This window comes from Ananas comosus, linkage group 20 (assembly GCF_001540865.1).
Source record: "Ananas comosus cultivar F153 linkage group 20, ASM154086v1, whole genome shotgun sequence".
NCBI classification, from domain to species: Eukaryota; Viridiplantae; Streptophyta; class Magnoliopsida; order Poales; family Bromeliaceae; genus Ananas; species Ananas comosus.
The window spans coordinates 384,910-400,130 of NC_033640.1; the positions used below are offsets into that span (position 1 = coordinate 384,910).

The 15,221-nt window shown below is 36.6% G+C and overlaps 3 protein-coding genes across 3 annotated transcripts; 1 reads left to right on the forward strand and 2 right to left on the reverse strand.

Annotated features, from left to right (window-relative positions):
- On the forward strand, positions 6,582 to 9,560 carry LOC109725991 (non-specific phospholipase C6-like). Its single transcript, XM_020255414.1, has 3 exons — positions 6,582 to 8,130; positions 8,577 to 8,753; positions 8,978 to 9,560. Exons 1-3 carry the CDS (start codon positions 6,930 to 6,932, stop codon positions 9,271 to 9,273), a joined length of 1,674 nt encoding a protein of 557 aa, XP_020111003.1. The 5' UTR covers positions 6,582 to 6,929; the 3' UTR covers positions 9,274 to 9,560.
- LOC109725992 (nuclear transport factor 2-like) lies at positions 10,493 to 13,630 on the reverse strand. The gene is made up of 2 exons (XM_020255415.1): positions 13,076 to 13,630; positions 10,493 to 10,870 (listed from the first exon to the last, which is right to left on the reverse strand). Exons 1-2 carry the CDS (start codon positions 13,412 to 13,414, stop codon positions 10,706 to 10,708), a joined length of 504 nt encoding a protein of 167 aa, XP_020111004.1. The 5' UTR covers positions 13,415 to 13,630; the 3' UTR covers positions 10,493 to 10,705.
- Positions 14,522 to 15,200, reverse strand: LOC109725993. The gene has a single exon (XM_020255416.1). It carries the CDS (start codon positions 14,986 to 14,988, stop codon positions 14,590 to 14,592), a length of 399 nt encoding a protein of 132 aa, XP_020111005.1. The 5' UTR covers positions 14,989 to 15,200; the 3' UTR covers positions 14,522 to 14,589.

The following is a 15,221-nucleotide window of genomic DNA, read 5'->3' on the forward strand; positions in this document are numbered from 1 at the left end:
GCCTTCAACTTCTTATAGATTTATCTACGCTAAACATAAAAATCTCTTTGTTGTTATCAAAGAGATTTTTTGTTATGTTATTAACACTAATCTACAATAAGGTGGGCAAGTTGCTATTTTTGTGTACACTTGAGTCTTTAACTATGTTAAAACTAAAATGTTTAAGCCCAAGTTATTTGCGGCATTATCTGATATGGGACTAATTATTTTTTTTTTTTTATTATTATTACTATTACTATTTTGTGATTAATCCTATAGTGTTAGGCACGAACTGCGCCTACCGAGCACATGCATCAAAACCTAATTTACGTTAATAATCTGTTTTAAGCTGGGTGGTATCAACTAACTACTCTAAATTTTTTGCTAATCATCGGTGTGTGTATATATTAATATATATACACACACACTAAGTTATAAAGCACCTGCAATACATGTCCTATTTGCAAATTAAATTACATTAAAACGAAAATTTTAAATTAAAATAAATTTTGAATGAATTTAAAATTTAAAATTTAAAATTTAAATAGTTTTTGACGGCTATGAGTTTTTTTTCTAAATTAATTTATTTATAAATTTGATTTGTTTCTAAGTATATTTTTTTAATTTAGTAATATCGTATATATTTTTTATGTGTTCCATAACACATTTTTTTTTGGGTGTACACCCAAAATTTAAAAATGTGATTTGATTACAAAACTAAAATTTAAATTTAAATTTAAACAATCGTTGATTTGATAAACCTATCTTTAAACCATTCTATTTCTCAAACTTGATTTTTTTTTTTGTTAATAAATTATTTTTTAAAAATTTGCATGAAATATACGTTTATTTTATTTGGATAATTATTTTAAATCTTTTTATTCCTCAAATTTTTTTCCATTTATATATATATAATATATATAATAATATATATAATATATATATATATATATATATAATAACATAAATTTAGTTGTTTACGGACCACATCGGTACACTCACCTCTTCGTTAAAGTGACCGCGATTTATATACCGAACCCGCAAAAAATTTATTTTCGGGCGAATCGGGCGATGCTGTAAAAGGAGGTGAGCTTACGGGAGGTGACCACACCCAAGTAACCACTACAGTAAGGGTTTCGGATGGGTTTCGGTGTAATGAGGCCCACCTTTTGCGGGCCTAAACTGGCGCGAACCCGGCCCGGTCTGGCCGGGCCTACAAAAGCTAAAATATTGGGCTTGGGTGCTAGCCTAGTATTTTTTTTTTTTTAGTTTTTCAATATTTTTATATGCAACAATCTAAAAAAAATTCTAAATAATTTTTAATTATTAAAAGGATATAATATTGGTTAATTAAAATTAAATTAAAATTAAAATTAAAATTATCTTTTAGGAGAATTTTCAAATTAAAATTTAAAAAACGATTTGAATAAAAGTTTATAAATAAATCTCAAAAAATTTTCAGAAAGAATTAAAAATAACTTAAAAAAATTTGATACAAAAATTAAATCACTGGATATTTTAAAGCAAAAACTATATATATATATATATATATATATATATATATATATATTAAAATACGGGTCGACTTCTATGTATCTATAAATATTTATTATATGTGTTCCATAAAATACAATTTTTCTTTTCTATATACCCAAAACTTAAAAATTTGATTTGATTCCAAAACTAAAATTTAAGTTTGAATTTATATATAGATTTATGAATCAAACCCAAAATTTAAATTTAATTTTGAAGTTTATTATTTGAATTCAGACAATTGTTGATTTGATAAGTCTATTTTTAAATCATTCTATTTCAATCCTAATTTGTTTTTGATTAATTAATTATTTTTTAAAAATGTGTATGGAATATTCGTTTTATTTTATTCGTATAATCATTTCAATTTTTTTAATCCTCAAAATTTTCTCTCTCTCTCTCTCTCTCTATAAATTTATTGTGTACGGACCAAACCGAGGTACACTCACCGCTCCATAAAAGTGACCTCTAATTATTTTCGACACAAACCCACAAAAAAAATTATTTTGAAGCAATTGGGGCGAAGTTGTAAAGGGGGTGAGCTCACCGGGGGGTGACCAGACTCAAACATATGCTACAGAACTTTTCCGGGCCAAAATGGGCCGGAGCCCAACCCGGCCCGGGCCGGCCCGGTCTGGCTCGGTCCAGTAAAGCTAAACGGTCAAATTGGGACCGCGCTTGGCCCGTGCTGGCCTAGTTTTTTTTTTTTTTTTTTTTTTTTTAAGTTTTGAAATTTTTTATCTTTAAAAATATAAAAATATTAACTATTAAAATGCTATTATGGTTATAATAAATTAAAATTAAAATTAAAATGAAAAATTAATTTTTACACGAATTTAATTTATAAATATAGAAAAAAATTTGAATAAAAGTTTAAAAAATATTTAGAAAGAATTTTAAAAATGAAATTAAGTTTTTTTTAAAAAAATATTATTTGGTTAAAGGGAAAACCATATATTGTTTTAAAAAATATGGGCCTAAATTTGTAGGCCCAGCACGGCTCGATTGTTTGGGCCGGGCCGGGCAGGGTCGGGTCGAATTCTATAGTTTCCGTGCCGTGCCGAGGTCCCGCCCGTTTTACACCTCTATATAATCGCGTTTGAGTATAAAAAGGTGATGAAAGACGGATTATACAGATACAAGTCTGTTTCATCATCGAAAATGACTTAGAAATACAGAGGCCAGACAATATTTTATTTTAATCTTCAGTTGAATGATCAAAATGAAAAATTGGAATAGTGGAGTTTACTCTATTACTTTACCCTCAACACCACATGGCACAACCTATGTTGATGAAGCAAAGGGAGTGAAATAAACAATTTAATAAAAAAATACTTAAAAGAAAAATATAAAATGATATGGGAAAAGGAGGTGAAGGGTGTGATGATACATATATGGACAAATACATGAGGCTCTTCTTTGGATTTATCCATGCAATGCCAATTAAGCATACAGCTGTACACTAGTCCTCAACTCTTCCAAACATGTTCATAAAAATAAATGAATAAACAAATAAATAAAAAATAAGAAATTAAAAAACTTAAAATAATTAGGATATTTGAAGTATCTAAAAAATAAATAACTTAAACATAGACGGCTAAAAATAAAAATATTATAAAAAGTTATGATGTAATACTAAAATTTCAATTAGAGATATTGATCTTACTGTAAATAGCATAAAAAATTTTCTATCAAAATTTCATTTGATTTAAATACTTCTACACCGTTAAACATATAAACGGCACAAATCAACTATTAAAAATTATTGATTTTTTAAAAAAAATTATAAAATTTATTTTTTAGATAGTTCCATCATCGAAAATGATATAGGAGATGAAAGTCTCCGTATTCCTAATAGCACACAAGTTCTACTATATATATATATATATATAGAGAGAGAGAGAGAGAGAGAGTTGAGCTAGAATACTTTTAGAAGCACCACCCATTTGGTGCTTCTAAGTTTCTAACCCTTGGATCTACTCCATAATTACTAATATCCCTTGGATCAAACAGTATTCCACCTACCATCACCTACCACCATCATCTCAACCTCACATCTCTCCATTCAAGGGTTAAAAACTCTAAAGCACCACGCACTTGCTGCTTTTGAGAGTATTCTAGCTCCACCATATATATATATATATATATATATATATATATATATATATAATATATATATATATATATATAGAATTAGCTGGAATACTTTTATAGTAAAATGATCTTTTTGCTATCAAGTTTTTAACCCTTGGATGAAAATTGTAGGGTCAGGATGATATTAGTCGGTTAGAGTTGAGTGGTCTCCCCTAGGGTGAGTGGTCCCACTGGGTTATAGTATTTAATCCAATGGTTAGAAATAATGAAAAGAGTTGATCCAAAGGCTAAAAAACTTAGCAACAATGGAATTTTCTACTAATAGTACCCCAGTCCAACTTCATATATATATATATATATATATATATATATTATATAATATAGAATAGGCTAATATACTATTAATAGCAAAAGTCATTGGTGTACCAAGTTTTTGGTCATTAGATTAAGAGATGTATGGTTAGGATGATGTGGGCCCCCTAGGGTTGAGTGGGTGGTTGGTTGATAGTATGATCTAACGACGAAAATATATTTATATATATTATATAATATATATATATATATATATATATAATATATAATTATATATATAATATATATATATATATATATGCATGCTGGAATGCTTCTAATAGCACCAAGTCATTGGCGCTTTTAAGCTTTTGGCCTTTGAATGGAGAAACATGCTATTAGGATAATAGATGGTCTCTTAGGGTTGAGTAGGTGATTGACTGAATAATATAATTTAAAGAATAGAATTAGTCAAAATGATAAATTTAACAGCTAAAAATTTGATAGTACTAATTATTCGATGCTATTGATAGTATAATAGCTGAACTCTCTATATATATATATATATATATATATATATATATGTCCATGCTTAGGTGCTTAGAAATGCGCAATATTTGTGAAAAGTTGAGAGACCAAAATTTAGGGACCAAAACACAGCTCTGGTATAGTGCAGGGGACTATCAATATATTTTACCCAAAGAAATATCTGTGAATTCTGATGAAAGGAGAGCCTCCCATGTCCCAATTTGCAAGAAACCACCATTAAGATCCAAAGAACTCACCGACCGTCCCTAAAGCAAGTGGCAAAAGATTTGATGGTTGATATCCGAAACCCAAGTTCGAATCCTAATTGATTCATATTTTCAGCTAAGTTTATTTTTAAATGAAATAAACGAAACGGATAGCGTACTACTTATCTCTCTCTATAAAAAAAAAAATTCCAAGGAACTCTCTTGACCCCTTCTCTTTGTGGGGCAGCATAATTTGTAGTTTACCCCCACAAAACATTAAAAAAACTAACTTGATTTTATGAAATTTTCTACCAGTGAATCTATGAGTTCTCTCACTAGTAAAGCTTCTGCAGCAAGTGCTTTTGGAGGAAGTACCACTATTATCAGTAAAGCAATTGGCCTTATTATGTAATAAGGTAATTATTTTGAATCTTCCCTACAAAGTACAAGCAGAAAAATTCCTTGCTGCTACTATATTCACTTTTGGAGCACTAATAAAAGTAACTTAGACAATGTAACATCAGATTATAATAATAAGGCTAAATTACATTAAATCCTTCTGTCAAAATTCGATTTTTCACTTTTTTTCTCTGTCATTTAAAAATCTACACTTTGCTCTCTTATAAAATAAAAAATGTTCACTTCGTCTCATGCTGTTAGTAATCCATTAGAGTTCCGTTTATAAAATATTATTATATATTTTTTAATGTCAAAAATGCCCTAAGCCTTCTTTTCTGTGAACATAGTGAGGGGCAAAATGGTGAGGAGCAAAATAGTCATTTTATCATCCAAGTTCACACTGTATCTCTGTGAACATTTTTTATTTTACAAAGGGACAAAGTGTAAGTTTTAAATAATAGGGGAAGAAAGTGAAAAATCGGATTTTGACAGGGAGGTTTTCTGTAATTTAGCCTAATAATAATGCTGAAAAATCGACCGTCCCAAGTGCAAATGGCAAAAAACTTGATAGTTGGTATCCAAAGTCCCAAGTTCAAATCTTAATTGATTCACATTTCTAACTAGGGCTTTTTTTGCAAATAGCCCCTTGACAAATTAAATTTGCAAAAATAGTCCCGTCCAAAAATTATTTGCAAAAATGGCCCTGCTCCTGCCACGCCAGCGCCACGCGGGCAGAGCGGGCCCAGGTGTTTAAGTTGAACACGGTGAACCATTCACCGTATTCAATATAAAATTTTTGTATTGGACACGGTGAATGGTTCACCGTGTCCAATACAAATACCCCAACAATAACTAAGTTGGAGGTATTTGTATTAGACACGGTGAACCATTCACCGTGTCCAATTATTTGTATTGGACACGGTGAATGATTCACCGTGTCCAATACAAATATTTTGATCTTAGTTATTTTGTATTAGACACGGTAAATCATTCACCGTGTCCAATATAAAAACTTTGTATTGAACACGGTGAATGGTTCACCGTGTTCAACTTAACCATCTGGTCCAGCCCCGCCCGCGTGGCGTTGACGTGGCGCTTGCGTGACGGGGCCAGGGCCATTTTTACAAATAAATTTTTGACAGGGCCAATTAAAAAAAAAAAATTTGTAAGGAAGCTATTTGCGAAAAAAGCCCTTCTAACTAAGTTACGTGTAGCATACTATCTATCTTTATGTATAGATCGAGTTGATAGTAACAGGGCCTAATTCTGCAGTATGCCTACTACTTGAAATATTGCCTTTTTTTTTTTTAAATTTTAGAATTAGAACTTTCACTTTTTAGACAAAAAAAAATTTTATTAGTTCAATATATATCAAATATTTTACTTCTACTATTTTGAAATAGGAAAAGAAAAAGAAAAAGAAAAAAAAGCCTGAGTCACAAGATCTACATTCTATTTTTTGTTCTTTTTTATCTTTCTTTTGTGATGCCCCATGAAGTCATATGAGTGCATGCACTCTCTTTCTCTCTCTCTCTCTCTCTCTCTCTCAAGACCCACACACTCTTATCTCTCTCTCTCACTTTCTCAAGTTGGTTGGCATGTTGTTATTATTATGTGCATGAAACCATCATAAAACCACTCCACAAAACCAAAAAAAAAAAAAAAAAAAAAAAATTCACACCACCTTTTTCCTCCTCTCATCAAACCCTTCACTTCTCAACTCCATATCTACACCCCACAACACCACCACCACCACCACCACCACCATTTTTGCAACACTCTTTTCTCCCTCATATCACTCCCCCAAACTCATCTTCAACCTCTCAACACAATTCCACCTTAAAAACAAAAAAAACAAAAAACAAAAGAAAAAAAAAAAACACACACACACACACTAACATGAAAAGGACCCAAGAAAGAACCCACCACACTCTCCTCCTCCTCTACTACCTCTACCTCTTCATGATCATGATCATCCTCCTCCTGCTCGTCCAATCGGGCTCCGCCACGTCATCCGGCGCACCACGTCAGCGGGGGTCCCCGATCCGGTCCATGGTGGTGCTGGTGCTCGAGAACCGCTCCTTCGACCACATGCTGGGGTGGCTGAAGCGCTCCCTCAACCCCCTCCTCGACGGCCTCACCGGCTCCGAATGCAACCCCAACTCCTCCTCCTCCTCCCCAAACCCTAACCCTAACCCTAACCCTAACCCTAACCCTAATCCCCCCCTCGTCTGCGTCTCCGACGACGCCCGCTTCGTCGCCGCCGACCCCGGCCACTCCTTCGAGGACGTCCTCCTCCAGGTCTTCGGCCCCTCGTCGTCGTCGTCCTCCTCCTCCCCCTCCGCGGCGAAGAGGACCCCGTCCATGTCCGGGTTCGTGGAGCAAGCCCTCTCCATCTCCCCCGACCTCTCCGCCACCGTGATGAAGGGCTTCGACCCCTCCCGCCTCCCTGTCTTCGAAACCCTAGCCGCGCACTTCGCCGTGTTCGATCGCTGGTTCTCCTCCATCCCCGGCCCGACCCAGCCCAACCGCCTCTTCCTCTACTCCGCCACCTCCCATGGCGCCGTCGCCCACGACAAGTGGAACCTCCTCCGCGGCTACCCCCAACCCACCATCTTCGACTCCCTCGCCTCCTCCGACCTCGACTTCGGCGTCTACTTCCGCTCCATCCCCACCACCCTCTTCTACCGCGACCTCCGCCGCTTGAAGCACGTCTCCAAGTTCCACCCCTACGACGACACCTTCAGATCCCACGCCATGAGCGGCCGATTGCCGAGCTTGAGCGTGATCGAGCCGCGCTACTTCGACCTCATCGGCGCCCCCGCCGACGACGACCACCCCTCGCACGACGTCGCCAACGGTCAGCGCCTCGTGAAGGAGGTGTACGAGACGCTCAGGGCCGGCCCCCAGTGGAACCACACCCTGCTCGTCGTCACCTACGACGAGCACGGCGGCTTCTTCGATCACGTCGCCACTCCCTTCGTCGGCGTCCCCAACCCCGACGGCTTGATCGGCCCCGAGCCCTTCCGCTTCCCCTTCGATCGCCTCGGCGTCCGCATCCCCACCATCATGGTCTCCCCCTGGATCAAGAAAGGAACAGGTAAACAATTTGTTATTGTTCTTGTTGTTAATGTTGTTGTTCTTGTTGTTTACTTGTTCCTTAGCATTTCTAATTTGGTACTACTACTAGTAATTTGATCATTTGTTCTGTGCTTGGACTGGTGCATCATGCTAAATTGCTACCACTAAGACTTCAATTCGTCCTAGTTTCTGTCTACGAATGTCGATAATTTTGATTAAACATTTGCGATCTCAGAGCCGAGACGAAGAGATGGTAAGTTTGAATCTGTATCAACTCACATGCATTATGTGGCTGAAACTATTTGTGCTGTATCGTTTTCATTTGATGTTCTTTTTCCTATCACCGGTAGTAATTTGTAAATTAGAATCTTTCTCCGCATATCATGTTTGAAATTTCACATTCCGGTGAAAACTTACTCAGCTGTGGAATTCTCGTCGAATGCCTAATTTTTGGTTGTAATGCAGTTGTGAACAGACCGAAGGGACCGTATCCAAATTCCGAATTCGAGCACTCTTCGATTCCGGCAACCATAAAGAAGATCTTCAACCTCACATCCGACTTCTTGACAAAAAGAGACGCTTGGGCCGGCACATTCGAACATATCTTCACCGAACTGAGCTCACCGAGAACCGATTGCCCTGGTAATCCGCATCTCTCGCGTTCATTTATGCGTTAAAAGCAGAGAAAGGAATTATGATTTAGCGATTTACTTCTCCTTTATTAGAAACCTCACGCGTTTGTTATCAAGCGCGCGCATTTGGTACTATTTGAGAGAGAAAGATAGCAAATGAAGAACATAGAAACCTATTTCGCTACTTTTGCGTTCACTCTACGCTAAAACTGTACTGTTGTTGGTTTCTAACAGAGGTATTACCAGAAGTCACTTCGTTACAACCGGGCGTAGCTAACGAAGACGGGTGGCTCTCAGAATTCCAAAGCGAGCTGGTCCAGCTAGCCGCCGTTCTTAACGGCGACTACTTCCTGAACAGCTTCGGCCACGAAACAGGCAAGAAGATGACCGTTAAGCAGGCCGACGCGTACGTTAAGCGCGCGGTAAAAAGATTTATACAAGCAAGCAAACAAGCTATTCGATTGGGCGCCAATGCCTCCGCTATCGTAAATATGAGATCGGCTCTCACGACAGTGACCGCACCTCCGTAAATCATATGTCAGTTCTTTGTTTATTGTAAATCTTGTAATCTTTGCGCAGCCCGCGAGGGGGGGGTGGGTTTGCATGCATTTATTTATATATGATGAATAGATCCTCTTCATAGTTCTCTTCTAACTCGGACAAGAGGGAAGAAGCAACTTGAAGAACATGTGTTTAAAATATAGAGAGGCTGATATTTTGCTTATGTCATGTTTTTCCTTCCAGTATTGGCCTACATCCTACTTGTGTTTGCTCATTTCCTTTTCCTTTATTTGCAAATGACAAACTCCTTTGCTCATGTTTTGTATTATTACTACTGAAACGAAAAGGAAGCATGATTAGGACAGATCAGATGATTATTGGAGACTGAGTAATGAAACCGAAACATTAAGATGGCAACAATGTTTCTGAATGTTGTATGGCAAAAAGAGGTTTGTCGATTTATCAACAATCATTTGAAAGCATTACTTTCTGAACTAAAAAACTGCCGATAAACTCGCATTGTACATGAGGGATGCAAAACTTACTACTGATTATTTTAATATTTCTTAGTAGAAATTTTGTCATCAAAATCTGAAAAAGAAAAACTAAACCTTTTACTAATTGCAAAGTATATAATACTGATTCTTCTACACATGGTATTGCTCTTTCTAGATCACTACCATCTAGAAGTTGAACCACTACAATGCTAAGATAAAAAAATCTGATGGACCTGCTATATACAGTGCAACATTTTTGCAATGCATGTTTCAATCAAGTATTTACCAACATCATTAAAAAAACACAACAGAAACCAGTGAGTGAAAAATAAAAGGCTGTAATGCAGAAATTCCCTGCAAAGAGCATCATTGCACTTAACCCATCTTTTACAAAAACACCTACATTAATCCCCTCAATATTTAAACCTTTCATGCTTCGCCCTTTCTTGTTACACTTCTTAATCAGGAAGTATCATGCAGTTTTCGAATGAAATGCTTACCATCCCCCATGATAGGGTTAAATAGACACTATTTTAGAACTCGTAACAATTTCATATAAGACAGGAAAGGGGTCACGTACTAATAATGATCTAAACATCGAGGGGGTAAATACAAACAAGTCTATATATCAAGAGAGGCAAAGTGCAATTTGCAGTTTGAGGGATCAAGAAAAACCCAACGCATGTGGCGAAAACAAACATCCAAGAGATTCATAGACACATTAGTTAACATCCATGCACCGAAAAGTCAAAAAAAAAAAAAAAACAATCTTCAATACTGATAAAAAAAGCAAAAACAATCTTCAATACTTATAAGAGAAGCACTGTGCCACCTCCCTAAAACATGGGGAGGATAAGATGATGTATAGGTCTTCGAACAGGTTTGAGCATAATGCTTCGGACCAAAAGGAAAGAAAAAAAAGGAAACCAAAGACGAAAACGAGCTAAGAAGGAAATAACAAACGTCACTTCACAGCAAATCCAGAGGAGGAAAAGCTATCTTCTAGACGCTTTGACAGACTCTTCAAGCATAATTCAGAGGGAATAGACGGATAATTCAGAGGGAATAGACGGAATATGTGGTTCAGCACGTGGAAGCTCCCCTGAAGCGTCGGCATCAAATTAAACATCTACAGAAGTTAAAAAAAGGAAAAAAAAAAAAAAAACAATTAGGTCCCTCGTCATTAGCATTTGATATATATATCGGTTGATAGCAATGACTGCATATACAAATAGAAGCCTTACTTGAAACGAAAAGCACATAAACAGAAAGATAACATAACTTTCAACATACATATTTACTGCTGCTTGCACTTCTGCTATTATGAACAACTACAAGGGGCGGGCAAGATAAACATAAACCAAAAAGTACAAAGGATTGGGGATTAAGTATAATACGTTTACAATCGTAATGGACTTTTCTATTGAGAAAATAACCAGGGGTTAATTTACTGAAAATAGTAAGAGGAATGGAGGCAAAAAAAAGAGGGGATCATTACAGGAAAGTCAACGATCCAAAGAATTGGAACCAACGTGCAACTACACTGCACCAATCCTTGGGATCTAGCCGCTCCGATACCAATTTGTAATGACCCCCGACAATCCGCAACCCGCCGATGATGATAATCGGTTGAGTGGATATCGGGCTGCCTTCTCAGCATGATCCTCAATTAGGCGGATAGTGGGTCCGCGTTTTACGCCCGATTCAGCAATCCGACCGCCCGATCCGCCATTTGCTGAAGTATTACTACTTCCCCAAGTTTGTAGATTTGGTCGGATCTCCCTCCACCCGATCTCCTCTCTCCTCTCTGTCTCCGCCCTATCTCCTCTCTCCTCTCTGTCTCCGCCCGATCTCCTCTCTCCTCTCTGTCCCCGCCCAATCTCCTCTCTCCTCTCTGTCTCCATGGATGCCCTAGTCACCTCCGGTTTCTTCTCCGTCAGCGCCCGAGTCCTTCGAAGGCGCTCCCTGCAGGATCCATCCTGTTGCCGCCACTTATTTCATCCCTACCTAAGTTACTGTCTTAACTACCTTCCTCTTCTAACTAGGTTGTTAGATATTTCTCTGCTCTCTTTCCATTCCTCTTTCATTTTGCTTTTATTTAGATCAGGCTTTATTGAGAACTATTTACCTATCTAGCCTCTTTACAAAAAAATATTTCCTATCTAGCCTTCTTTTGAAAAATATTCCCCATCTAGCCTCATTTTCAAAGATTAGAGAAAAAAAGATAAATTAATTCCTTTAATATATATTAAGGGGTTAAGTGGGGGAGATTATTTTTTTCTCTCTCCTCTCCTATTTCCCGAGATTCCTTCTCGCTCTCTAATTTTTGCGTATAATTTATCTCATATAGATTTATTTCAAAATAGAAAATTTTTATATAGCGCATCAACCAATTCCAATCTTTTTATATTTTGATGGAAATATTATGCATGGTTCGGAAGGAGTTGATTATAATGGTCCTGATCCAAAACTATTTGGATTTCTCGTACTTTAGGTTTTAATACATTAAAACATAAAATTTATAGGCCGAATGGGATCAAGATTATTTTGATATAAAAATTAATGGGAGAGGAGAGAGAAAAAGATAATCTCCCCCACTTAACCCCTTAATATATATTAAAGGAATTAATTTATCTTTTTTTCTCTAATCTTTGAAGATGAGGCTAGATGGGGAATATTTTTCAAAGGGAGGCTAGATAGGGAATATTTTTTTGTAAAGAAGCTAGATAGGTAAATAGTTCCTTTATTGAGGCCATATCGAGTATCTGCCTCAGATATGATAATCCTTAACCCCGGATCCATATCATCATCCCAAGCACCGAACAAACATATATTATTATTATATAATAATAAAATCAATCGGTTTCTCTTTCATTTCCATCAATCCTATGGACGGGGATTTCGAATCTCATCAAACAAACAAACAAACAAACAAAAATTCTAGATCGGATCGGAAGGAAAAAGAGATGATCGTTCTTTCATTTACCGGATTGCAAATCCGGTCAAACCAACAAAAAAACCCTAGATCTGATTTGTCTCTCCCAAACGATGCCGCACTTGATTCCTCTTTCATAGTTTGATTTCAACTTATTCTACATCAGATTTTCAAATCTCCACGAACAACTACCCAAAGAAGAAAACCTAGATCGGTGGAAACCTAAATCGGTGGCTCGATTCTTCTTTCTCCTTTAATTTCAGATTCAGATATCAAATCCCACAAAAAAAAAAAATAAAAAAAAAATCCAACAAGACTTGATGATTATGCTTTAATTGATAAACCTAAACTAGATCTGTTGCAGCGTTCTTCGTGGTTCGAAAGAAAGAAACTACAGACCTGGATGCACTCTTGCCGGAGGTTTTCGCCGGCGAGCTGGATGACGCCGGAGACGGAGACGAGCAAGCCACCCTGGGGGGGGACATAGTGCTGGCAGTCGACGGTATAGATGTGGTGGAACTGGAAGGGGAGGGAGGCGAGCTTGGCGACGATGGCCTGCGCGCCCTGGATCTTGTCGCCCTCGAACGTCAGCATCGACCCTTCCTGGTACAGAGCCCCCAGCGCCGCCCGGTTCTCGTTGAACGTCTTGCAGTAGTGCTCCGCGAACGCCCGGGCCATCACGTCCGGATCGCTCGATCGATCCATCGCTCGCTCGTGCAAACGCTCGAGATATACCATTGTTAAGAAGATGTAAAGGATCACGATGATCTCGACAGAGAGGAAGAGGAAGAGGAAGAGGCGAACGGAGGAGAAGAGGAGGAGGGGCGGAGCGGCGGCGCTCCTTATATGTAATGATAATGATAATGTAATATATACAATAGTAAGGATATTAATGAGAAATTCTAAGTCGGTGACTAATGAATGTGCTAACCTACTTTCGCCCACCAGCTTTTTTTTTTTTTTTTTTTTTTTTTTTGGTGCACCCGGTGTATCATGTTTACTTTAAATTTTTAATTTTTAATTTTAATTTAATATTATATTCAAAAAATATATGTAAAAAATAATTTTAAATCTTAAATTTTAAATTATTTTATATATATTTTTAAAATATCATAATATTTATAATTAAATTATTAATGAATAAATAAAAAAAATAAAATTTTAAAATAATACTAGTGCACCGGCTGCATAAAAAAAAAAAAATCCAACTTTTCTCCTTGGATGAGCAATCCGAAACAATTTTGGTTCGTGCCATGATAGAAATATATATATGATGAATAGATCCTCTTCATAGTTCTCTTCTAACTCAGACAGGAGGGAAGAAGCAACTTGAAGAACATGTGTTTAAAATATAGAGAGGTTGATATTTTGCTTATGTCATGTTTTTCCTTCCAGTATTGTCCTTCTACACCCTACTTCTGTTTGTTCACTTCCTTTTCCTTTATTTGCAAATGACAAACTCCTTTGCTCATGTTTTGTATTATTACAATTAAAAAGAAAAGGTAGCATGATTAGGACAGATCAGATGATTCTTATTACTACTGAAAAGAAAAGGAAACATGATTAGGACAGATCAGATGATTGTTGGAGATGAGTAATGGATCCGAAACATTAAGATGGCAACAATGCTTCTGAATGTTGTATGGCAAAAAGAGGTTTGTCGATTTATCAACAATCACATAGGGGATCATTTGTAAGGCACCCAAAGCATTATTTTCTGAACTAAAAAACTGCTGATAAACTGACATTGGCATTGTGCATGAGAAATGCAAAACTTACTATTGATTAGTTTAATGTTTTTGAGTAGAAATCTTGTCATCAAAATCTGAAAACATAAAAAAAAAAAAAAAAAAAAAAAGCTCTTGAAATTCATGAACATAGTACAAAGTATATGATTAAAATTCAAACTTCAACTAGGACTCTTTTACATAATCCAAGCACAAGAGATATGCAACCAAGCCCACAACAGGGACGAATCTTAAGACATTTACGAGTTCTGTATAATCTTCTTTTACATTTTGAAGGTTGTCACCAATCAACCAAGGTTGGAATACGGCGTAAAGTAGAATATCCCATATGAATGCATAAGCAAGCCTCTCTGATCCGATATAATTTCCCAAATATAGCCATCGATCAGCTAGACTTCCGAAACCACCATCGGCACGACCAAAAAGAGCCCAAAGTGTCGAGACAACGCAGACAAATCCACCAATTAAAGCCACGATGGGCGCACCTCTTACCATCACTGAACCCAACTGAGATGGTTTTGTGGGATACTGGTTCGAGTCCGCATCATTAAGTCGGATCGCCATGTAAGGTATTAAGAAGACTGAGCAAGCAATGCCAAGAAGCAGAGACAAGTTCAATCAGATAAAATAGCTTACCATAGTTTTTCTTCTTCTTTTTTTTTTTCTGTTTTTGACAAAAGAACAAATTAGTAACTTATGATTCCTTTAAATATGTGTTTGCAAATTAAGCAACAATAACAGGACTAGATCTGTTCATCGCAAGGTGCCTTTCTCATAAATTCNAAAAAAAAAAAAAA

What these genes read in the sequence shown, in the direction of transcription:
- LOC109725991 (XM_020255414.1), top strand. Translation starts at nt 6,930, where the DNA reads ATGAAAAGGACCCAAGAAAGAACCCACCACACTCTCCTCCTCCTCTAC. An exon ending in CTGGATCAAGAAAGGAACAG is followed by an intron (nt 8,131 to 8,576) that starts GTAAACAATTTG and finishes GTTGTAATGCAG; the next exon opens with TTGTGAACAGACCGAAGGGA. An exon ending in ACCGAGAACCGATTGCCCTG is followed by an intron (nt 8,754 to 8,977) that starts GTAATCCGCATC and finishes GGTTTCTAACAG; the next exon opens with AGGTATTACCAGAAGTCACT.
- LOC109725992 (XM_020255415.1), bottom strand. Translation starts at nt 13,414, where the DNA reads ATGGTATATCTCGAGCGTTTGCACGAGCGAGCGATGGATCGATCGAGC. An exon ending in TCCGGCAAGAGTGCATCCAG is followed by an intron (nt 10,871 to 13,075) that starts GTCTGTAGTTTC and finishes TAACTTCTGTAG; the next exon opens with ATGTTTAATTTGATGCCGAC.
- LOC109725993 (XM_020255416.1), bottom strand. Translation starts at nt 14,988, where the DNA reads ATGGCGATCCGACTTAATGATGCGGACTCGAACCAGTATCCCACAAAA.